General features: G+C 37.8%; 1 protein-coding gene across 5 annotated transcripts in view; it reads right to left on the bottom strand.

The window, feature by feature from the left end:
• Window positions 1–438: 438 nt before the first annotated feature.
• LOC139747592 (uncharacterized) overlaps window positions 439–26,661 on the bottom strand; it is a 33,825-nt gene continuing 7,602 nt past the window's right edge. For 4 of the 5 annotated variants that reach the window (XM_071660079.1, XM_071660040.1, XM_071660061.1 and 1 more), the window contains exons 3-11: window positions 18,752–18,906; window positions 17,882–18,034; window positions 12,930–13,082; window positions 11,345–11,542; window positions 10,771–10,871; window positions 5,904–9,070; window positions 4,795–4,904; window positions 4,124–4,249; window positions 439–1,952 (exon numbers count right to left, since the gene is read on the bottom strand). In XM_071660079.1, coding sequence (XP_071516180.1) covers window positions 1,833–1,952; window positions 4,124–4,249; window positions 4,795–4,904; window positions 5,904–9,070; window positions 10,771–10,871; window positions 11,345–11,542; window positions 12,930–13,082; window positions 17,882–18,034; window positions 18,752–18,906 — 4,283 coding nt within the window. In that variant the 3' untranslated portion in view covers window positions 439–1,832. The remainder of the gene's footprint in view (window positions 1,953–4,123; window positions 4,250–4,794; window positions 4,905–5,903; window positions 9,071–10,770; window positions 10,872–11,344; window positions 11,543–12,929; window positions 13,083–17,881; window positions 18,035–18,751; window positions 18,907–26,661) is intronic. The other variant, XM_071660070.1, reaches the window with a different exon arrangement.

Below are 26,661 nucleotides of genomic sequence, written 5' to 3'. Positions count from 1 at the left end.
AGTAAAAAGTTATATAACGAGGCTATACTGGCAGTGGTATATAGCCTCACCATAGGTGACTTTCAACTTAAGGTGAAACCTCTTGCAAATGGAGCATAGTTACATCTAATGCATAGTATATGAATATAAACACTTGAGAGTAAACACTTAGTAACATACTAAAGAGTGGACACTAAAGTTTCCATAAGAGTCAAAACCACAAAACTAATATGGTTCCATGACATTCAGCATTCTCCAATAATGTGTGAAATTAATATTAAAACCTAATGAATCCACATCTTACCAATGGCAGCAAATGTTATGGTCTCCTAACAGATCTGAAACATGCAAGACATAAGATACACCAGTCACTTCCTAAAGAGGAAGATAACAAGCCAACCAATGAACCCAAACACACCAAGATGGCAACTGAGAAAAAAAAAAAAATATATATATATATATATATATATATATATAAGATGGCTGAAATTCAATTAAAATAATCAGGGAAACATGATAATGTAAAATTAAAAACAAGGAAAAAGTACAGTATGGCCAAAAACAGAGGCAGCCAGCAGACAGCAACCCTTTAATGCCCATTAAATGAGTCTTGCAAACAAATTCCATTAATATGATGACAGGAAAGGAAAGGTATATGAAAAACTAATGTACACCGTTGCTGAAAGATGTGTCACTGCTTACAAGGAAGACACACAAGATAATAGCTTTACATCTCGATAAGAAAATGTTCAGATAATTAAATCTTGGGGAACAGAAATTGATTTACATGCGAGTGAACACATAGTTAATCAAGGCATATGAGATGAAGGGTTGCCAAGCCCTTTTTTTTTTTTTGACAAGAAAAGGTAGTACAGAAATGCATAAAATGGTCATAACATTAAACAATTGTAGAACCTGATGGCTAGTAATTTCTAATATTTTGTTTAAACTTGGGACATAACACATCCATTTCACAGATAAAATCTCGGCTCAGAACACAAACCTAGCTTTTGCATATTTTAGTTTGTCAACATGGGGTAGTAAAGTCTGATTTTGCTTGTTTTAGATACACTGAAAACACATGTAAATATCAAAATGGGTCATGTAAAAAGAGATGATCATGTATTACTTCACTTGAATAGTTCAAAGGAAGGATGACTAAGGCTGGGGTGACATACATTTGAAAAGCTGCCAATTCCAAATGTTCCTTTTAGGCTGGGCAAACTTAAATTTCGTTTTTGGATGACTTGCAGTCTAGTGGAGCATGGTGGTACTCTACGTGGTTTCCTATGTAAAGATCATTCTCCACCTTAGAAAATATTAAAAACAGAAAATGTGGATATTAAAATGACTGCACAAATTTTAAAGAAAATAAGAAAAATATCATGCTATTGAGACTCCATGCAAGCTACAAAAGATGGTCAATGAAAGCTATGCAATAACCAAAGAAATTTTGCAAGGGAATAATGTTAAGCAATACCTAATGTACATTTTTACATTTAAATCTTTAAAGTTGTAAATAATGTTTAAGTAACAATGTATCACTGCATTATTTAACTGGATCAAGTTTCAGATCCTCCAGATAAAGGGATTAGGTAAAAGAAAATGGATTTTACTAAAACTGTTGAAAACATTTAAAATTTGAGCAAACGGTACAGAGTATAAACTTGCCTGTGTCATCATACACTCAACAATTATAGTAACCCAGCCACATCAAGAGGAGACTTATACTTTTGTAAAACTTTTTTTATGTAAAAATCATTGATCAGTTTTATGAAAATTGATCCATACTAAAACAATATATTTTGAATATATCATCTGTTTCATTGCAGACATTTTTTTCTGTGGAGGCATTAGTGGCTAGAGCCAAACTGAGACTTTGTTCTGCGGTGCTTGAAGAGTTTGACATATCCTTCCACCAAGCTACGCATCTTCTCTGTTTCTATCACATCCCCGCATTCAGCTGCGACAACCTGTAAAATGGATATAATATTAATGAGTTTATCAAAATCCCTAAGTAGTTCTTTAACACTTCAAAATCTTCCTACACTTACACTTATTACCTCAAGCATAAAAGGTCTCCTCATGTGCTGATGACATCATAATTGCAGCTTAACACCCTGATACCAAATTAGCAACATCAAACATGCAGCACTGCATAACACAAAAAGAGCAATGGCTTACCAAGAACAAAATGTGTCCATCTCCACACAAGTCTTCAATCACTCCTTTAATCCCAGGCAAACATGAATCCAGCTCATACCCTCAAGTCACCCAGAATAGACAGCCACTCCCACAGAACAAAATACCAACCACTTTAGGCATCACAAATGGCACGATATTCAATTCTCTCACCAATAATATCAATGCAAAAATAACTCATGAACTAAATGCCGTCATAATACTAACTACCACCAGATCTGTACAAGAAAGAGAATCCTCAACATTCTTTACAAACAATTTATCCAGCTCCACTTTAGCTATGCCTTACCTGCCTGGTCTTCTCTCAAAAGCAAATATAACCAATCACTGACTGCCCAGCAACCACAATATTCACATATACAATGAAACAAAGATTGTACCAGTGCAGTCTCACCTCAACATGCTTGGCACTTAATTATATGCAACAGCACCTAGATTCCTCCCACCCAGACCACTCTAAAACTAATCAACCCCAAAGTGAAAAAAATTAAGCCTGCCTCACACTTATGTAACTTTTGCTCACAGATTCCCTCCATCCCCAACAATATAATACTAACAAAACACCTGCACAATGAAATAATGCAATAAGTATGAAACAACCAACTTCCAAACTCAATCTTCAAAAACTCCAATCCACCAGCCATTTACTCATCAGAAACCACACCCCTCAGACAAACATGAGTCATACTGTCCTGCTTACGCTCTGGACATCACTCATCCCACAACACTACTAATACCATCTCAACATATCACATGACCATGCCAACAACACAGCTTCAAACAACACAGTTCCCTGATCCAGAATGAAATGCAGCCTTGAAACTGTAAAAGCCTTAAGTACAGCTCCTAAAGTTGTATGATAATATCTGTATCTATCTACCTACGTAACAGCTAAGGACTGGATGTGTGCCAATGAGTCCACTGGTGAAGTTGTTTGTGTCAGCTGACAATAAACAGTACAGTCTTGTCATAAAACATCTCGCTTACAAGGAGTCCATCCTCTCCCTGCTACTGAGTGAAGTGCAGCTTTGAAGCTGCTAAATTAGGCATTGTAGTTGCATCCAATATATACGTGTCTAATATGGCAGGAAAAACAATAATTATCTTACACTCAGTACTACAGTAGATGTAAGTTTCTTAACCCCAAAATATAAGTAATAATAGAGCAGTAATTGTTTCTTTATTCTAAAACTTACTAAATTTTCATTACTTGTTTTACTTTTGGGAGGAAGTGAAAGCTTTTGTAATATACACCTAACTTGATGATATAGATAGCAGACTGTGCCATGTGATATTTTTTCCAGCTAGGAAGGTGAATGCTGGTACCTATGCTTACCTTGCTGTACCTTCCTGCTCTAGGAGTCCCTTTTATCTTTATGAGGCTCCTGCAGCACTTGGGTAACTAGCTATGTCTACCATTCAGTGTTGTGATGTGTGTGCCTACGTGCAGAAAGTGAAGGGTAGCTGCACTGTGGGCATGAAGGGTCTTGGGATATGTTGAAATGGGGTTTATAGTGGTGAGTGATGTCCAAAGAATAAGCAGGAGAGTGTGACTCGTGTTTGCCTAGGGAGTGTGGTTTCTGATGGGTGTATGTCCAGACGGATGGAGATAAAGACTGAGTAAGGAGGCAGGTTGTTCAATGCTTGCCAGGTTATTTAAGTATGTATGTGTTTTGTCAGTATTCTATTTTTGGGGGGATGGGGGAATGTGTGAGAAGTTAATAAAGTGTAAGGGAGGGCAAGTCTTTTATTCCTACGTAAGAGTTGGTGGATATCTATAGATAATTGGTGGAATCAAACATTAGCTAAGAATTCAAACATGGATGGGAACCATTAAATAGTCAAATGATATTAATATAATAGTTAAGAATTATATGTTCCAAAGCATCATTAAGTTTTTCAAAGCTTTCTAAGGATGACTTAAGATAAAAGGTGTACACACCTTATTAACACATTTAGCCACAATTTGTTTGTACTCATCCTTGGTTACAGACTTGTCTCGGTAGTATGGGTCTAACCATTTCTTGACTTCCTCAACCACCTTCACTTCTAAAGATGCCTTCTGCTGCTGTAATTCAAAGAATGTCGTATTTATGTTCTAGAAAATGGAAAAAACATTTATACTTATGTGCTACAATAAAGCAATGACAAAAGACAGTTATTCGTGTTTTACTCAAATTTCTTAGTTCTAATTTCATGCTAATTAAGCAAAATTTCATACAACAATCCACCTTAAAAGATGTAAAGCTTATTGAGTATGGACCTTGCTAAATGTCCTATAACCTTTCCACCTTCAAAAGTCATAGTAGGTACGATATTTATCCTTATTCTGCTATTCTGCTCTTTTACCTACAATCTGACCTTTCACCTGTGATAACCATGGCTGCAACATGCTTTTCTCCATGCTATGTTGGAAAAAAAAACCCACTGTGCACGAGTCCCACCACCATATGTTACATACAAGCGATTATATGGGCATGTTTGGAAATCTGGAAATTTCTTGTTTGGGGGGTACAAATAAGGTTTAGTCAATAAATACTAAGGTTAATAGTTATACATTTCCCTTCTTCATGTGGGGTCTAATTCTAAACAGTTTTACATTTCCAAACTAACCTTAATGCGCAAACTGTCTCTCTTGTCTTCTAAAAGAACCTTCTTCACAGAGGATGAGGAAACACCAATTGGTTCACTTTCTGCTGGCTTGTAACTGGCCACTTCTGTTGCTGGAAATTAATTCACTGTCATAACATAAAAAGAAAAGCAAGAAAGTGTCTTTTGAGGTAGGCATTAAAATACTGTATTTCTGCCAACTGACTCAAATGAAATTTTCCCTAACAGAAAATGGCCATAGGAGATCATTTGGAACGTTAGAGAGCTTAATGATAAGGGAATGATTTCTGAAGAAAATAAAAGCTTGTTTCATGCTGATATCAAAAAGTATGAAGAGGCCTGCAAAGGTTAGATATGACATAAAATGGTAGAGTCAGACGGGTGAATCCACAGGGGTGTTAGTGATTACAGTGGTCTTGAAGATGTGGATACCTCTACTGAAATCTGCCCAACACATTCCATTCTTATCTTATGTTAGTGGTAAGTTCAAAATTCTTACTTACAATGCAACAAATGCTGGCTTGTATCACTAATCCTCGGCACTAATGCAACCTAACTATCATAAAACATTTTTCAAATAATCTATCTTCTCTCCATCTCTGGCTTTTCATTGCCAGAATTCTTATCAGTTTATTAATAATGAATGATTTTCTTTGAAGTCCTAAGATTTTTTATCAATGCTTCAATCCAATTCCTTTGTACAAGCCTTGTTGTCACATTCAATTTATTAACCCATATGTAACTTCCCTCCAACTAATAAAGCAACTTTATCATCTTTAGTTCTTACTTCCAGTATTAAAATATTCACTCATTTCTTCTGGAGAATATTACATACAATCCTGCCTTTAAACTCAGGATCACAAATTATATATATAAATGTAGTTGTGTCAAAGACATTCCAACTAAACATTACTCATAATCAGTCCATATTATACTTGAAATAAATTCCTTCTCTTTCCCCTGGAATGCCACCATACCTCATTAGTTTCACTAAACTTTAAAGAATTATACTTTATGCCAATAATTTAGATTTCTTATCCTTAAGAACATTCTAACTGCCTCTATGATTCAAATTCTTTTCAAGTCACTTAATATAGGGTACTTTGACTTACCTTTATCCTTGGTGTCTTCCCTGTCTTGGTTGCTTGACTTTGTATAGTCTTGCATTTTTCTAAGTAATGAATCCACTCCATCATCCTTCCTTTGTTTAAATGAGGCTTCAGTTTCATATGTCTGGTATTTTGAATTTCTATCTTCCATGTGTTTCCATTTCTCATTTCCCTGTTTAATACTGCAATGTTCATTTGAAACTTTTCCAAAACACTTCATATGTTCTTCCCAATCTTTATTTTCAAAATAATTTCTGCCCTGTTTTTCTTGAGTTACTGTCATGCTAGAATCTGAAAAAGTTGAACTATCAAAGTTTAAAATGTCCCCAAACAAATTTGAAATTACATTTTGCTCTTTTTTTGGTTTTTCTCCAAATTCTTTGGCTATAATTTCCTTTGAGACTAAAAGACGTTCTTTACTTTTAGTCTTACTGTATGATGACTCTGATACAGAACTCTGCAGAGACCCCCCTGTGTCTTTCATTTCAATAACCCCTGCCTTGCTATCTTTAAAATCTTTTTTCACATCAACATGGCTGTACTGTTTCTTTATCTTGCCACCATCCAGAGTGAGATGTTCCATATGACTGTTACCGAGTTTGTCAGTCTCAGACTTTTTACCCAGACCTTTGCTAGAAATCTCATTTGATGCACTACTTTTATGTTTGTCCTTATGGCTATCTTTAGATGAAATATGCTTTTCCTTATCATATACTTTGTCTTTAGAAGTATAGTCTTTAGTCTGATGATATGACTCACTATCACATTTATTTGATTTACTTCTAGATTTTGCAACTTTGGTGGCATTATCTTCATTATCTCCAAATAATGAATGGAGAATCAGGAGTGATTTTGTTTCTTGTATTCTTTTACTTAATGAGTGAATGTCTGATAATGTGTCCGTAACTTTTGGATTTGTCCTATGATGTTCACTTTTGTTCTTGCTTCTTGCCTCTACTGGCTCTCTGACATCATCTTTCAGGGTACCTGACTGCAGCATGTATAAGCTGCTTTGGCCTCCTTCCTCTGAGGTATTCTTTTCATTTTCTAAAGTAGAAATAGGAACTTTAGAGGGACTGGGGAGATCTGTAACCATTTCTTCTTCACTATCATTACCAAAGAGTTCTGAATATGAGGTGCTTTTGGAGCTCTTTTCTTTAGATTTACCTTTTGACACCTTTTCTCTTTCATCCCTCACCATATACTTCTCTATCTCTTTACTGCACTCATCCCCTTCATCCTCCCCAAACAAAGATGTGAGGATTTTTCTTTTTCGACCATTATGTTTCATGACAAAGTTTTCACTGTCATCAAAGGCTCTCTTATCATGATAACTGACAGTACTCCAGTTGTCCTGGATCCAGCTGCTTTCCTTTACAACTTTATTATTCTCAGAATGATGTGGAGAAGTAATCACGTTCTCTTTACTGGACACAGAGTATTCTTGGATGCCTTTCCTGTGTGCCTGATCCTCAGTGAATGCTGTTTCTTGCCTTCTTTTCCTCATTGCCTGATCCTCGTTCAAAACTGAGCTTTGCTCTACTTGGGCACTGTTTTCGTAGGTTTTAAAATATTCTTGTGCAATATCTTTTACTTTGCTAAGTTCTGTTACATAGCTGGGTCTACAACTTAAAAGTTTATCGGTGCCCACTGAAACATGAACATCAGTTGAGTCCTTATGTTCATAATCATCTGAGATTTTATCAGAACCCAATATCATACTGTTACTCTCAAGCATACCATCATTTCCACCTTCCCCAAACAGTCTAAAGGTTTCTTCTGTTTTTGTAGAATTTTTTTTTTCAGGATCAGTCTTGGCAGTTTTGGCTTTGTTATCATCTACTACTTGAAATTCTAATTCACTTCCTGAATTACTGTTTTTGGAAGGAACATCTAAACTATGTACAGTATGTAAGCTATGACTTACACTGCTATTTTTAATACTTGAAGAGGCATCACTGGATGTGAAATATGAATAACTCCACTGTGAACGTGATTTTCTCTCCCTGTCACCTGAGGATCCATGACAATTAGAATGCTCTCTTGTTCGTGATGGAGATCGTGACCGTGACCGTGACCTAGATCTAGACCTTTGTCGTCCTGATCTGTATGATCTATTAACAGAAGAATCTCTGTCTGCTCTAGCATATGACTTATGACCTTTGGAAAATGAATGGTTCCACCGTTGTGACTGGTCTCTCCTCTCACTGGTTCTGTCTTTTCTGTGGGGCGATTTTCGTTCTTTGTAGGAGTATCCATCAAGTCTTCTCTTGGGTGAATCACGTCTCCTGTATGATGACTCTCGAGAATGACTAAATTCACCATAAGACCTATCCAAACTTCCTTTATTTCCTGAATGATTCCCAGTACTTGAATGTCTATAAGGAGTTTCATTCAAAGGAATCTGCCTTAAATAAGATTTTCTATAAGGAGAGTTTTTTCTCTGGTACCCTGACTGTTCACTTGTTCCTGGCCATCTGTCACACCAGTGATCATTGAAATTCCTCCTATGAGGAAAATTACCATGCTGCTTTCTTTCCCTTCTATCATGCTGGGCGATGAAATGCCTTTGAAAAGACATTCTAGGTAGTGATCTTCGTTTATCCTCAAGGGGAGACTGATGCATATTCATGGATGAATCTTCATAATCATGAGCTCTATCATAAGATCTAGATCTTGATCTCGGATTATAATCAGAATGCCTCCATGAATCAGACAAATATGGACGGTGGTGGAAGCTACTGCTGGAAGGACTGGAACTTCTTTCTTTTTTTTCTGACTCATCTACTTCGCTCAATTTCTCAGGTCTGCGTGAAGGTAAAGGTTGTGACATAATAAGATTTTCTTCCTGAAATATACTGCATAAATCTTCATCCCTTCCTTTTTGTTTACTTAATTTCCTGTCATCCGTTAAAGTGATTTCCTTTGATGATGAGAGAGCAATACACTGATTCTCCAGGATGCCACTTAAGATGTCATCTTCCCGTACCTCTGTCTGAGTGTTGATGCGATCGATAATAGCAGATGGAGTTTTCCCTGAATAAGTTGCTTGTGGCACAAAAGCTGAATCTCGTAACAGTCTGGCAGCATTAGCTTTACGATCTTCCTGGCGCTGAAAACTTCGATGGCCAGAACCTCCTGCTAGCAGGTGGTCAGCAAAATCATCTTTCCTGGGGATACAGGACAAAAGTAAGATTTAAGATCTCAGGTTCAATATGGACAAAAATAACAATGGACAAAGTCTATAAAACCAGGTACACTGGTTCCACTGATACCTCAAATTACCAAATTCAGTAATTATTGACTAACATATAGTGGAATGAACTTAACTGAACTGAATTTATTATCAAATCAACTGGCCAGGAAGATGAAGAAAAGGCCATACATACACTGAAAAGCCTGATCAACCAATCACTGATATTGTCAACCCTCTCCTGAGAAACTTAACTACAATCCCATCCATTCCTGCCACTTTGCCACACTTCATTCTATCTTTTCAATGAACCATTTGCCATGACTCTCCCACTCCAGATATCTCCCCACCGAAACACTCTACATTTACCACCCTATCATCTAATGTATTCAACAGTCCTTCAGAATACTAATTCTGTCTCTTTGCCTGGTACCATGAGTACAAAATGCTTGATAAAACTCTACAATTACTTAAAGAAGAGCATCTTCGAGTAATTATCAGCAATAACTTTAACTACAGTGAACAATGCCAAGTGCATATGATGCATCCAATAAGATGTTCAGTCTCAACGACAGAAATATACACTAAAAAATAAAGGATACGATATTCACCCTTACAATGTCCATTACACCTTACTTCGGGTAAGCTGTTCAGTTCACCAACCTGAAGAGTTACTTCAGTGAATTCAAAGAAAAGCAAACTAATCCTTTAACTGAGAGATATGACTTATCAGGAATGACTCAGACCTAAAATCATTCAGAAATATAATAATAATAATTTCAACATATCATACCAAAATTTCTTCACTTGAGGCAGAGATTCAATGATTAAAGATAGTTGTATGAAGATAAAAGGAAAAAGACATAAAAACATTGTTATAAACTACCTCCACAAGATATATAAGAAATACTTTAATGACATACATCATCAGTAAAATATTCAGTTCACCACTACTTTTGCCTGTCTTTAAGAATCCAGCTACATAGTATATGCCATCAAATTGATAGGAATCTTATTCTACTTAATGCCTTCCTATAAAATTTTCTTAGCAGTCTCTCTCCCCTATACTACTTGGTATGAAAAAATTCTCTCGTCTTTTTCCTGCTTGCAGTTCAGCTGGAAGGAAAGGTGGCTGCACAGGTGCATTCTGGCTTGTAAAACTGTTTCTAACACTTTATTTAAAGAAGTGAGTCCGGTATCCAAAATATGGACCATCAGGGCTCCTATCATTTATCCTTCCCATGTACTTCCAGGAACTTCGCATCTGCTTCCCTCAGTGAAGCTCCAATTGCCCCCTTTTTCTCTCCCTATAATTCATCTCTTTCTAAAACATTTTCTTATTGTCCACAAAAATTTGCCAATGCCCTCTCATCCTATCACTCATTTGCTTTCTTTCAGCACCAGCAACTTCTTGACCTCCTGCAGCTTTTGTTTGTATATCTCCTAATTACTTACACTCCTCCCCTGCAGGTAACATTCATACACTTTCCTTTTCCATTTCATTAGCATTTCCCCTCGGCATCTCTCCACTTACTACCTTTTCTCATACTCCCACATTTCACATACCATGCACTTAACCCACACAAGTTAGCACTAATTCCCTAAATACCTTCCTCTACTCTTCCACTACCCCAAGTAAATGATGATACCAAGTGTTTTAGAATAATTAAAACTCACATGTGCTCTGCATCTATGTCGTTATCACCTTCAATGAAAAATGATAGTTTTGTTATGTGTTTGACTGGAGCTCTTGAATCATCTATCTCACCAGATTCAATCTGTCAAGATATGAATAATGATAACATTTTCCTGTATATTTTCATATTTTCAAGTCAGAGACCATTATCTAAACATCTTTCAAGGAATAGAGTACATATATCCAAGTGAAATGATACATACCAATAAGAAATATTCAACAACAAATATGCCAAGTATATACATCAAACATTCAATTCTCTAGTCATTTTCAAGTACATTTCAAGATGATGCATCAAAAAGTATTCTGTACATGATAGCTACTTCAGAAAAGAAGCATTTTCTATCTGCATCCACTACAAGCAACTAGAATGAACATTCTCTACTATGCGAGTATGTTTATACACAAATATACAGGGTTAAGAGATGGGGCAACATGAGTGCAAAACTATCTCTTTGTAACATGCAAATAGTATTTTTAAATGGTGATTACATTACTTATCAATGCAAATTAATTTCAAAATTCTGTACTGACTACAATAGCTCACAAACTCACCTTTCTCTTCTTGTCTTTCTTTCGTCTCTTTCTCTTTTCACGTTTACGCTTAACAATGCGAGCACGAATTCGTTCAGTGGCTCTTGTACGTGGGATGAGGCGAGGCCGACGAGACTGCTGGGAAGATGTTCGTGATCGAGACAGGCCACTTCTCGAAGAGCCTGAATGGGCTCTAGAGTTTTCTCCTCTATTTGTAACCTATACACAAAATGAGAATAAAAGTAACAGGTCCTTCTAAATTAAGAATTTCAGGCAAAATAATCTAAGATTTAACTTGAATAAGATCATTCACATACTTGTTTGCTAATAGGACATAAAAGAATATTTAATTGACCTCAAAATGCTGGGAAAATACAAAGAAGCATCTTCACTCTAACTATAATATCCAGCTATCCTAGCCTTCTTTAACAATAAAAACTTAAGCAAAACTTCATCCATGCAGCAAGATATCTTCACATATATGAAGCCTCCTTCACTATGACACCCCTGTCAATCCTACGAATACTTACTTTATATTTCTTCCCGTCATTCTAACTTTCATTCACAAATTCACTTGAGCATACTCTTTTAATTACCCATTTCACATGCTACAGCAGCATCCTCTCTACACAATTCAACATCACATAACCAGAACACTAACTAAATCAAATCAGAATGTCTGCATCCTTACAAAAATCAACAGTGGTGTACTAAGTTTTATTCTCATGACAAAATCCTCTCAAATCATCAGGTCAAATGACACCAAAGTCAATTTCAGGATAGCATAAATTTCTCTAAATACTACTATTGGTAGCCTATCTAAATAAAAAAAAACAGGTTTCCAATGTTTTTACATGAATCTATAGCACATAAAGTTTCATGCAGTACATTTCAAGGATGGCTATTTCAGGAAGACTTCAAGAAATATTTCCATTGGCAGAGATGATCATAAAGGGTACTCATTCAGAAGAGGCTTGCCAATGAATAAACAAACTCCTTGATTAGAAAAAAATCCAGATCATGGACACATTTCAAGATTTAGTGATTTTAAAATTCTAGACTGCAATATTTACTTTATATCTGGGTATACTTGAGATTACAAGATTTGGAGAGAATCCAAAAACTAAACGATTTAATTGTTTTCTTCTCAGACCAATTCATTCCATCAATGTTTTGTTTTGTGTTTTCCTTTCTTTCCCTAAACAACTGATCCTTGAGCAGCTGCTAATTCAAAACTGCTGCTGTTAGAACATGTCAGTTTTCTAGTCATACTCTAATAATTTTATTCTAAGGCATTCTTATATAAGATCATATCTAATGAGGTTTCTAATAAGCTTTACATGTTTTTCTTTGATAATGGAAACTAAAATTTCAAAAATATCTAAAATAAGAAATGATCCACTGACTGCTGATGTAATGAACACAGTTCAAAATGCCTCCAGCAGCTGACTGCAAGTGTGCTGTATACAGTGTTGGACATTAACAAATTCCACCCATGGTAAATAGCACAGGGAGACATAATAACGATAATAATAATAATAAAAAATACAGTTTACCATCTTGATCAATTCAAATCAACCTTTCTTTTACAAATATTATTACTTACTGTGCTTGGGATGTTTGCAACAATACAGTCTGGACAAAACCATTCTTCCACGGGTACTTGTGTTAGAGGAGGGTTTAGGCACTCCAAGTGGTAACCTAAATCACATCCATCACATAGTAGCAGACGCTCTTCCCTGTCACATTCATTACAGACCTGAGAAAGGTTTGGTTTTTTAAGTTACATGACTGACAAATATACCCATTTCACAAATAATACACTATAATCATTACATTATCATATTAATAACCATTAGTATTATGTTGAAATAACTCAAAGAGAAGGCATATGATAGAGTTGATAGAGATGCTCTGTGGAAGGTATTAAGAATATATGGTGTGGGAGGCAAGTTGTTAGAAGCAGTGAAAAGTTTTTATCGAGGATGTAAGGCATGTGTACGTGTAGGAAGAGAGGAAAGTGATTGGTTCTCAGTGAATGTAGGTTTGCGGCAGGGGTGTGTGATGTCTCCATGGTTGTTTAATTTGTTTATGGATGGGGTTGTTAGGGAGGTAAATGCAAGAGTCCTGGAAAGAGGGGCAAGTATGAAGTCTGTTGGGGATGAGAGAGCTTGGGAAGTGAGTCAGTTGTTGTTCGCTGATGATACAGCGCTGGTGGCTGATTCATGTGAGAAACTGCAGAAGCTGGTGACTGAGTTTGGTAAAGTGTGTGGAAGAAGAAAGTTAAGAGTAAATGTGAATAAGAGCAAGGTTATTAGGTACAGTAGGGTTGAGGGTCAAGTCAATTGGGAGGTGAGTTTGAATGGAGAAAAACTGGAGGAAGTGAAGTGTTTTAGATATCTGGGAGTGGATCTGTCAGCGGATGGAACCATGGAAGCGGAAGTGGATCATAGGGTGGGGGAGGGGGCGAAAATTTTGGGAGCCTTGAAAAATGTGTGGAAGTCGAGAACATTATCTCGGAAAGCAAAAATGGGTATGTTTGAAGGAATAGTGGTTCCAACAATGTTGTATGGTTGCGAGGCGTGGGCTATGGATAGAGTTGTGCGCAGGAGGATGGATGTGCTGGAAATGAGATGTTTGAGGACAATGTGTGGTGTGAGGTGGTTTGATCGAGTAAGTAACGTAAGGGTAAGAGAGATGTGTGGAAATAAAAAGAGCGTGGTTGAGAGAGCAGAAGAGGGTGTTTTGAAATGGTTTGGGCACATGGAGAGAATGAGTGAGGAAAGATTGACCAAGAGGATATATGTGTCGGAGGTGGAGGGAACGAGGAGAAGAGGGAGACCAAATTGGAGGTGGAAAGATGGAGTGAAAGAGATTTTGTGTGATCGGGGCCTGAACATGCAGGAGGGTGAAAGGAGGGCAAGGAATAGAGTGAATTGGAGCGATGTGGTATACAGGGGTTGACGTGCTGTCAGTGGATTGAATCAAGGCATGTGAAGCGTCTGGGATAAACCATGGAAAGCTGTGTAGGTATGTATATTTGCGTGTGTGGACGTGTGTATGTACGTGTGTATGGGGGTTGGGCCATTTCTTTCGTCTGTTTCCTCGCGCTACCTCGCAAACGCGGGAGACAGCGACAAAGTATAAAAAAAAAAAAAAAAAAAAAAAAAAAACAAAGAAAATTTAAAGGTTGCACAACAGTTAAGAAAATTTGGGAGATGGGACCCTACAAATGTAGAAGTCTTTCCCAGCATTATATGTAATGGTAATTACACACACACACATACACTGATCTAAGCACTTACATATACACACATTCACTGATCTAAGAACTTACACTTTTTGTAATCATAATACTACATATATCTCTGGAAAAACAAATCCTAGTTATAGCTCTAAGAGACCAGACTCTGTTTCACAGTCAGACTTACAATCCACAATCATTTTACTTTCTTGCTTCAGGATCCCATTCTATGGGGCTCCTACAGTACTGGGCAGGACCAAAATGTCAGGATGAGTGGTAATACTGTGTGGATGTTTGTGTAAGACAGCTGAGGGTTAAGCATTCAATGTCTTTGGTGTATAAATGTAACTTATACATGCCAAGGGAGTGTTGTTTCTGATAGTGATGTGCCTGTTGGAATGGAGTTTAAGACTGGGTTGGAATGGCAGTCATTTAGCTTTTTTTCAATTTTTCTAGTATTATTGTGTGAACGTATTTTGACAATATTGGGGAAGGGGGATTTTGTAAGTATAGGCTACTGAAGTGTGAAGCTGGGGTATGTCTTTTGTTTCTACTTGGGAGTTGGTGAATGGTTATGGGGTGGTTTTAGGAATCTTTAGGTGATCCAGTAATGTTGCAAAGAAATGACTACTGAGCATAATAAAGTGAGATGGCACAGAAAGAATATTTTAGTTGTTCAGGTGCCAAATGTCTGTGGTAGCTATGCAGTTGGTGAATGTACTAGGAGCCTCTTGTAAAGTATGTATATTTGCTTTTGACTGCATGGATGATCAGAAAGATGAGGCATAGTTCAGAAAGCAGTGGATGAATTGTTTACAATGAATAAGGGGCTCATTTCCCCATCCAAATCTGGTCCCAATAAGTGTTTTAAAAACAGTTAGCTTCTTTATGGATTTTGTGTTAAAGTTTGTGGTGCTGGGAGTAGATGTTATAATTGTCCTGTATGTAATACCCAGTATGGTTGGAGTTTTAAAGGGAAAACATATAATGCATAATGTTCATAGTTTTTCAACAGGCATATATCACCAAACAGCCATCAACCACTTGAATGCTCTTTGTTAATAAGGGAACAGATTAGTTTTAAGTTAAGAAGTTTCACTTTAAGTTAGTAGTCATGGACAGTAAAGTCAATTTTGAACTGAATGTCAAGTGAATCACACAGTGTCATGGTGTAAACACATCAACTGTGCCCAGTACAGTTCAACTCTCAAGTTTTATGCACTTATATTTGAGTCTGTGTGCAGTTCATTTTCCACTACATCTGCATCCCAATTTACAGCTGTAATCCCCTAATCATGGGTCAAAAATGCCAGAAAGTGACAAGAAAGAGCCTGGTACTTGTAACAAATCAAGAAAAAGTATTACATGAAGTATAAATCAAATGCTGGTGAATAAGCAGTGGCCACAGGGAACCACTTGACATACCACCCATGACTGCATGAACAACACATGGTTATATTAAAGTGAATGTCATAAGCCTACCAGCTTACTGAAGAAGCAATGGGTAGTTTCAGCATGGATCATCCTATGAGAAATTGAAGTTCCAAAGCTCCTAGCCTGATGGCTGATGCCATTTACTTTTTTCCCCTCATACATGTTCACCATTTCCCACGTGAGCAAGACTGCGTCAAGAACAGATGACAGCACCTTCAAGGGGAAAATCCTCACTTGGCTCCTTGCTCTGTTCTTTCTTTTCAAAAGAAATACAGGAAGGTAGGATTTCCAGTCACCTGCTCCCACCCCTCTTAGTTGACTTCTACAACACAAGGGGAATACAAGGGCAGTACTCTTTTTCACCTATCCCAGGGATTAAATGTTATAAAGAAATCTACGAGCAGAAGAAAGAATATCAGTCCAACAATCTTTGGATAAATCTTTCAAGATAAAACAGAAGCAGGCAGAGAAACTACAAGAGTCTACACATCCAGTTTCACCTACAAGTTCACCTAAGATTTCATCTGTGGATGATCCTGCCTGTTCTTTCACTTAACTCTGACACTTGCCCCTCCGCTTCAAACCTAATTCTATAAACAAAATGAATGACCACATATGGTTAGTGTTCATGCTGTTCACACTAGACTTTATATCAATATAAATGAATAAATGCTCATGTACTCTACTGTACTTTATGTCAACTTATTTTGCCTTTTATTTCAAAAATTACATCTCACCCACCAGGAGACATCTCAAAAACAAATTGATGCTTCAGCCACCACTCGCTCTCACCATGGTTTGTCTGCACTTTTACCCTTTACTTCTTGCCTCCAAAGTAAGCACAACCATTTCAGTATGTCTGCCAGGAAAATAATGGTATTTAGGGGAATAAAATCAGAAAGGCCATCACTTTAGATGCAAAATCTGAAGTGCTTAACTCTTTCACTGCTGCACTCATTATATAATTATTGCTTCATATGTCACATGATGTTTTATTGACTCCTGCCATCATTCAAAATCTCAGCTAATGTTTGCTTCCACCAATATCCAATAAATGTAGCAGCTTATGCAAAAGCTGGAAAACTATCACGCATCTCAGTCACCCACCAACTATCAGAGAAAGTATACATACATCACCTGAGCATGATGACATATGCAGACGCTCACTGTTGTGGTCAGGTTTAAAAAAAAAAATCCAATTTCTGTGGTATTACTGTTGATATTTTTGATAAACAGGAAGATCTTGGTTAATTTTTCTTGTAAACTTCTGTCTTTGGAAATACCATGAAAACATAAAAATATGTATACGAAAAAAAAAATATGTTGAATACAGAAGAAATTCTTAAAAAACAAATATGGTAACCATTTCATCCATAACAAAGATCTATATCTGACACTTGAAAAGTATTTTCTGTTTGTGTATGGTAAAGTGTTCACTTGATCTAATCATACTGCTCAACCTTTTAAAACTTACTTTGTAAACTACTGAATAATTGATTCAATGTTGCCCAATCCTTGTTAATACTTTTCTACGTATGTAACATGTAATGTAATTCAGTCCCCGGACCTTCTGTGCACTCTTTATCCTCTTTTGTGCCATTGCCCACATGACAGGTAGGAATGCACAATAAATTTGCCACTCTTGCAGTAAATATTAAATCAATATTCTTAAAACACACAACTCTAATGATTCTGATCTCTTCATCTATTACAAATAGTCTCCTTAAAAGGATCCAATGGTCTGTTGATGTATGCATTCCTTTGTATTACTTTGTAAATCTATGAATGTGAAAAGACCCTCCAAATGCAAATGGATGGAACAATGAGAAATATACACCAGAAATGTATATCCATCTAATATTCAGTGTTCTGCATCTTACCTCACAATATGTTGGATTATCTACTTCAGGAATAGAAAATTCTTCTTCCTCTTGTTTCTTGATGGGGATTTCTTTATCTACTGGGCCACCAAAAACTTTACGTGAAATAACCGTGCCAAAAGGCTTTCGATCTTGAGGGCATGTTGGATTTGTCTGCAGTGAAAGAAACTGTAATTCAGAATTCATTATGAAATACGTACCTTTAAACTACCATCCTTAAAGTAATAAAACCTGAAAGCAACATTCAGACCATCTGCTGAAGAATTCTATATGGCTAACATATTCTAATAAGCTGAAAAATTCTCAAATGTTAAAATTCAAATTTCAGAGCTGGAAGCTGAATCACTGAAAGGTATGATGAAAAGAATTCACAATGAGTGAAGAAAGTGATAAAAAAGATATGATTACGAAATTAAGCAACACAACCAATCTTCCAGGCTTTAAGGTTTACTATATTTGTTTGGTAAATTACACAGGAAAACTGTTATCAAATGGGGATGTCAAACCACAAAAGTAATCATGGGATCATAAAACAAATGGCTTTGCAAGTATCCATCCAATCAGAAAAACAAACACTCAATCACTTCATCTTAACAGTGGCATCACATTAACTTTAGTCCTTCTAAAGCATATAGTGGCTGTCTATCCAGATATGTCCCACGTGAAGAGACACATATACCTACCTGGGTAACAGCTGGGTTAATGATGGCTGCGACAAATCTGTTTAGATTTAATCATACAACTTCATCCTGGTTAAACTTAATCAAACATCCAAGCAAGCCTAGACATGCAAAAACATTAAACAGTTAATTTGAGTAACACAAAGTAGGCTCTTGGATTTGAAAAAAAGATATTGGAAATATTTCTCACCTTGGCCCATTCAAGGATACAAATAAGACAAAAGGTGTGTTCACATGAATCTGGCGATCCAACTTCTCCCCGCATCCGCCCCAGGCAGATAGCACAGGTTTCAGCTCCTGGAGCATCACTGCTACTGTCGGAGTCACCAGATTCCACATCTTCCCCTAGGGAAAGCCAGAACATTAAAAGAAACACTAATAATGAGGCCTTATATTGTTAGATATACTACAGTATCCTGTAAAAGAAATAAGTAAAAGGTACCACTGACTGGGATGGCAATCTCATGAGCTAAAAGGTGACAAATTCAGGATAGGGATGATAGAGTAATTAATCCTAAGTACACAATAACATAATATTGTATGATATTTCTGCTCCAGAGTTGGATTGAATCCATCACCTCAAGTCAGAATTAGTCAACTATATACCACTGCCTACATCTATAGTAACTACGTAGATGAACAAGGAAATGTAATCTAAAAAACATGTACATCTAGAGTAACTACACAGATGGACATCAAACTATATCTAAACATATATATATATTTATTTATATATTTATTTTGCTTTGTCGCTGTCTCCCGCGTTTGCGAGGTAGCACAAGGAAACAGACGAAAGAAATGGCCCAACCCACCCCCATACACAATGAATATACATACACGTCCACACACGCAAATATACATACCTATACATCTCAATGTACACATATATATACACACACAGACACATACATATATATCCATGCACACAATTCACACTGTCTACCTTTATTCATTCCCATCGCCACCTTGCCACACATGGAATAACATCCCCCCCCCCCTCATGTCTGCGAGGTAGCACTAGGAAAAGACAACAAAGACCCCATTCGTTCACACTCAGTCTCTAGCTGTCATGCAATAATGCCCAAAACCACAGCTCCCTTTCCACATCCAGGCCCCAAGCAACTTTCCATGGTTTACCCCAGACGCTTCACATGCCCTGATTCAATCCACTGACAGCACGTCAACCCCGGTATACCACATCGATCCAATTCACTCTATTCCTTGCCCTCCTTTCACCCTCCTGCATGTTCAGGCCCCGATCACACAAAATCTTTTTCACTCCATCTTTCCACCTCCAATTTGGTCTCCCACTTCTCCTCGTTCCCTCCACCTCTTACACATATATCCTCTTGGTCAATCATTCCTCACTCATTCTCTCCATGTGCCCAAACCATTTCAAAACACCCTCTTCTGCTCTCTCAACCACGCTCTTTTTATTTCCACACCTCTCTCTTACCCTTACGTTACTTACTCAATCAAACCACCTCACACCACACATTGTCCTCAAACATCTCATTTCCAGCACATCCACCCTCCTGCGCACAACTCTATCCATAGCCCACGCCTTGCAACCATACAACATTGTTGGAACCACTATTCCTTCAAACATACCCAATTTTGCTTTCCGAGATAACGTTCTCGACTTCCACACATTCTTTAAGGCTCCTAGGATTTTCGCCCCCTCCCCCACCCTATGATCCACTTCCGCTTCCATGGTTCCATCTGCTGCCAGATCCACTCCCAGATATCTAAAACACTTTACTTCCTCCAGTTTTTCTCCATTCAAACTTACCTCCAAATTGACTTGACCCTCAACCCTACTGTACCTAATAACCTTGCTCTTATTCACATTTACTCTTAACTTTCTTCTTTCACACACTTTACCAAACTCAGTCACCAGCTTCTGCAGTTTCTCACATGAATCAGCCACCAGCGCTGTATCATCAGCGAACAACAACTGACTCACTTCCCAAGCTCTCTCATCCACAACAGACTTCATACTTGCCCCTCTTTCCAAAACTCTTGCATTCACCTCCCTAACAACCCCATCCATAAACAAATTAAACAACCATGGAGACATCACACACCTCTGCCCCAAACCTACATTCACTGAGAACCAATCACTTTCCTCTCTTCCTACACGTACACATGCCTTACATCCTCGATAAAAACTTTTCACTGCTTCTAACAACTTGCCTCCCACACCATATATTCTTAATACCTTCCACAGAGCATATATATATATATATATATATATATATATATATATATATATATATATATATATATATATATATATATATATTTTTTTTTTTGCTTTGTCGCTGTCTCCCGCGTTTGCGAGGTAGCGCAAGGAAACAGACGAAAGAAATGGCCCAACCCACCCCCATACACATGTATATACATACGTCCACACACGCAAATATACATACCTACACAGCTTTCCATGGTTTACCCCAGACGCTTCACATGCCTTGATTCAATCCACTGACAGCACGTCAACCCCGGTATACCACATCGCTCCAATTCACTCTATTCCTTGCCCTCCTTTCACCCTCCTGCATGTTCAGGCCCCGATCACACAAAATCTTTTTCACTCCATCTTTCCACCTCCAATTTGGTCTCCCTCTTCTCCTCGTTCCCTCCACCTCTGACACATATATCCTCTTGGTCAATCTTTCCTCACTCATTCTCTCCATGTGACCAAACCATTTCAAAACACCCTCTTCTGCTCTCTCAACCACGCTCTTTTTATTTCCACACATCTCTCTTACCCTTACGTTACTTACTCGATCAAACCACCTCACACCACACATTGTCCTCAAACATCTCATTTCCAGCACATCCATCCTCCTGCGCACAACTCTATCCATAGTCCACACCTCGCAACCATACAACATTGTTGGAACCACTATTCCTTCAAACATACCCATTTTTGCTTTCCGAGATAATGTTCTCGACTTCCACACATTCTTCAAGGCTCCCAGAATTATATATATATATATATATATATATATATATATATATATATATATATATATATATATATATATATATATATATATTATATATATATATGGTGACTGAGTTTGGTAAAGTGTGTGGAAGAAGAAAGTTAAGAGGTAAATGGGAATAAGAGCAAGGTTATTAGGTACAGTAGGGGTGAGGGTCAAGTCAATTGGGAGGTGAGTTTGAATGGAGAAAAACTGGAGGAAGTGAAGTGTTTTAGATATCTGGGAGTGGATCTGGCAGCGGATGGAACCATGGAAGCGGAAGTGGATCATAGGGTGGGGGAGGGGGCGAAAATTTTGGGAGCCTTTGAAAAATGTGTGGAAGTCGAGAACATTATCTCAGAAAGCAAAAATGGCTATGTTTGAGGGAATAGTGGTTCCAACAATGTTGTATGGTTGCGAGGCGTGGGCTATGGATAGAGAGTGCGCAGGAGGATGGATGTGCTGGAAATGAGATGTTTGAGGACAATGTGTGGTGTGAGGTGGTTTGATCGAGTAAGTAATGTAAGGGTAAGAGAGATGTGTGGAAATAAAAAGAGCGTGGTTGAGAGAGCAGAAGAGGGTGTTTTGAAATGGTTTGGGCACATGGAGAGAATGAGTGAGGAAAGATTGACCAAAAGGATATATGTGTCGGAGGTGGAGGGAACGAGGAGAAGAGGGAGACCAAATTGGAGGTGGAAAGATGGAGTGAAAAAGATTTTGTGTGATCGGGGGCCTGAACATGCAGGAGGGTGAAAGGAGGGCAAGGAATAGAGTGAATTGGAGCCATGTGGTATACAGGGGTTGACGTGCTGTCAGTGGATTGAATCAAGGCATTACATGTGAAGCGTCTGGGGTAAACCATTGGAACAGCTGTGTAGTATGTATATTTTGCGTGTGTGGGACGTGTGTATGTACATGTGTATGGGGGGGGGGGAGGGTGGGGCCATTTCTTTCGTCTGTTGCTCTTGCGCTTACCATCGCAAACGCGGGAGACAGCGACAAAGTATAAAAAAAAAAAAAAAAAAAAAAAAAAAAAAAAAAATATATATTATATATAATATAGATATAGATATATATATATATATACTATATTTTTTTCAGACTATTCGCATACTTTATATATAATATATATGTTTATTATATATAGATAGTATATATATATATATATATATATATATATATAATTATAAGGGAGGCGGGGGCTGGAAATCCTCCCTCTCATTTTGTTATTGTATTTTCCAAAAAGGAACAGAGAAGGGGGCCAGGTGAGGGTATTCCCTCAAAGGCCCAGTCTCTGTTCTTATACCGCTACCAGTCGCTATCGCGGGAGAATGCGAATAGTATGAAAAAAAGAAAAAAAAAAAAAATATATATAATATATATATATTATCCCTGGGGATAGGGGAGGAAGAATACTTCCCATGTATTCCCTGCGTGTCGTAGGAGGCGACTAAAAGGGAAGGGAGCGGGGGCAGGAAATCCTTCCCTCTCTTTTTTTTTTTTTTTTAATTTTCCAAAAGAAGGAACAGAGAAAGGGGTCAGGTGAGGATATTCCCTCTAAGGCCCAGCCCTCTGTTCTTAACGCTATTTCGCTAATGCGGGAAATGGCGAATAGTATGAAAGAAAAAGAAAATATATATATATATAATATATATATATATATATATATAGTATATATATATATAATTTTTTTTTTTTTTTTTTTTTTTTTTTTTTTTTTTTTTGCTTTGTCGCTGTCTCCCGCGTTTGCGAGGTAGCGCAAGGAAACAGACGAAAGAAATGGCCCCCCCCCCATACACATGTACATACACACGTCCACACACGCAAATATACATACCTACACAGCTTTCCATGGTTTACCCCAGACGCTTCACATGCCTTGCTTCAATCCACTGACAGCACGTCAACCCCGGTATACCACATCGATCCAATTCACTCTATTTCTTGCCCTCCTTTCACCCTCTGCATGTTCAGGCCCCGATCACACAAAATCTTTTTCACTCCATCTTTCCACCTCCAATTTGGTCTCCCTCTTCTCCTCGTTCCCTCCACCTCCGACACATATATCCTCTTGGTCAATCTCTCCTCACTCATTCTCTCCATGTGCCCAAACCATTTCAAAACACCCTCTTCTGCTCTCTCAACCACGCTCTTTTTATTTCCACACATCTCTCTTACCCTTACGTTACTTACTCGCTCAAACCACCTCACACCACACATTGTCCTCAAACATCTCTTTTCCAGCACATCCATCCTCCTGCGCACATCTCTATCCATAGCCCACGCCTCGCAACCATACAGCATTGTTGTACCACTATTCCCTCAAACATACCCATTTTTGCTTTTCGAGATAATGTTCTCGACTTCCACACATTTTTCAAGGCTCCCAAAATTTTCGCCCCCTCCCCCACCCTATGATCCACTTCCGCTTCCATGGTTCCATCCGCTGACAGATCCACTCCCAGATATCTAAAACACTTCACTTTCTCCAGTTTTTCTCCATTCAAACTTACCTCCAAATTGACTTGACCCTCAACCCTACTGTACCTAATAACCTTGCTCTTATTCACATTTACTCTTAACTTTCTTCTTTCACACACTTTACCAAACTCAGTCACCAGCTTCTGCAGTTTCTCACATGAATCAGCCACCAGCGCTGTATCATCAGCGAACAACAATTGACTCACTTCCCAAGCTCTCTCATCCCCCAACAGACTTCATATATATATATATATTATATATATATATTCTATATATATATATATATATATATATATATATATATTATATATATTTTTTTTCATTACTATCCGCCATTTCCCGCGACAGCGAGGTAGCATTAAGAACAGAGGACTGGGGCTTTGAGGAAATATCCTCACTGGCCCTCTTCTCTGTTCCTTCTTTTGGAAAATTAAAAAAAAAGAAAAAAAAACGAGAGGGGAAGATTTCCAGTCCCTCGCTCCTTCCCTTTTAGTCGCCTTCTACGACACGCAGGGAATACGTGGGAAGTATTCTTTTTCCCTATCCCCAGGGATATATATATATATATATATATTATATATATATATATTATATATATACTATATATATATATATATATTATATATATATATATATATTTTTTTTTTTTTTTTTTTTTTTTTGCTTTGTTGCTGTTTGTTGAGTATTCCTGGTAAATTATATGGGAGGGTATTGATTGAGAGGGTGAAGGCATGTACAGAGCATCAGATTGGGGAAGAGCAGTGTGGTTTCAGAAGTGGTAGAGGATGTGTGGATCAGGTGTTTGCTTTGAAGAATGTATGTGAGAAATACTTAGAAAAGCAAATGGATTTGTATGTAGCATTTATGGATCTGGAGAAGGCATATGATAGAGTTGATAGAGATGCTCTGTGGAAGGTATTAAGAATATATGGTGTGGGAGGCAAGTTGTTAGAAGCAGTGAAAAGTTTTTATCGAGGATGTAAGGCATGTGTACGTGTAGGAAGAGAGGAAAGTGATTGGTTCTCAGTGAATGTAGGTTTGCGGCAGAGGTGTGTGATGTCTCCATGGTTGTTTAATTTGTTTATGGATGGGTTGTTAGGGAGGTGAATGCAAGAGTTTTGGAAAGAGGGGCAAGTACGAAGTCTGTTGTGGATGAGAGAGCTTGGGAAGTGAGTCAGTTGTTGTTCGCTGGTGATACAGCGCTGGTGGTTGATTCATGTGAGAAACTGCAGAAGCTGGTGACTGAGTTTGGTAAAGTGTGTGGAAGAAGAAAGTTAAGAGTAAATGTGAATAAGAGCAAGGTTATTAGGTACAGTAGGGTTGAGGGTCAAGTCAATTGGGAGGTAAGTTTGAATGGAGAAAAACTGGAGGAAGTAAAGTGTTTTAGATATCTGGGAGTGGATCTGGCAGCGGATGGAACCATGGAAGCGGAAGTGGATCATAGGGTGGGGGAGGGGGCGAAAATTTTGGGAGCCTTGAAAAATGTGTGGAAGTCGAGAACATTATCTCGGAAAGCAAAAATGGGTATGTTTGAAGGAATAGTGGTTCCAACAATGTTGTATGGTTGCGAGGCGTGGGCTATGGATAGAGATGTGCGCAGGAGGATGGATGTGCTGGAAATGAGATGTTTGAGGACAATGTGTGGTGTGAGGTGGTTTGATCGAGTAAGTAACGTAAGGGTAAGAGAGATGTGTGGAAATAAAAAGAGCGTGGTTGAGAGAGCAGAAGAGGGTGTTTTGAAATGGTTTGGGCACATGGAGAGAATGAGTGAGGAAAGATTGACCAAGAGGATATATGTGTCGGAGGTGGAGGGAACGAGGAGAAGAGGGAGACCAAATTGGAGGTGGAAAGATGGAGTGAAAAAGATTTTGTGTGATCGGGGCCTGAACATGCAGGAGGGTGAAAGGAGGGCAAGGAATAGAGTGAATTGGAGCCATGTGGTATACAGGGGTTGACGTGCTGTCAGTGGATTGAATCAAGGCATGTGAAGCGTCTGGGGTAAACCATGGAAAGCTGTGTAGGTATGTATATTTGCGTGTGTGGACGTGTGTATGTACATGTGTATGGGGGGGGGGGGGTTGGGCCATTTCTTTCGTCTGTTTCCTTGCGCTACCTCGCAAACGCGGGAGACAGCGACAAAGTATAAAAAAAAAAAAAAAAAAAAAAAAAAAAAAAAAATATATATATATATATATATATATATATATATATATATATATATATATATTTTTTTTCATACTATTCGCCATACTATATATATATATATATATATATATATATATATATATATATATATATATATATATATATATATATATAAGGGAGCGGGGGGCTGGAAATCCTCCCCTCTCATTTTTTTATTTTAATTTTCCAAAAGAAGGAACAGAGAAGGGGGCCAGGTGAGGGTATTCCCTCAAAGGCCCAGTCCTCTGTTCTTAACGCTACCTCGCTATCGCGGGAAATGGCGAATAGTATGAAAAAAAAAAAAAAAAAAAAAAATATATATATATATATTATCCCTGGGGATAGGGGAGGAAGAATACTTCCCATGTATTCCCTGCGTGTCGTAGGAGGCGACTAAAAGGGAAGGGAGCGGGGGGCAGGAAATCCTTCCCTCTCTTTTTTT

This window comes from Panulirus ornatus, chromosome 5 (genome assembly GCF_036320965.1).
Source record: "Panulirus ornatus isolate Po-2019 chromosome 5, ASM3632096v1, whole genome shotgun sequence".
Taxonomy (NCBI): Eukaryota; Metazoa; Arthropoda; class Malacostraca; order Decapoda; family Palinuridae; genus Panulirus; species Panulirus ornatus.
Note: the sequence above shows the minus strand (reverse complement) of the source record. Positions and strands in the feature narration are given on the sequence as shown.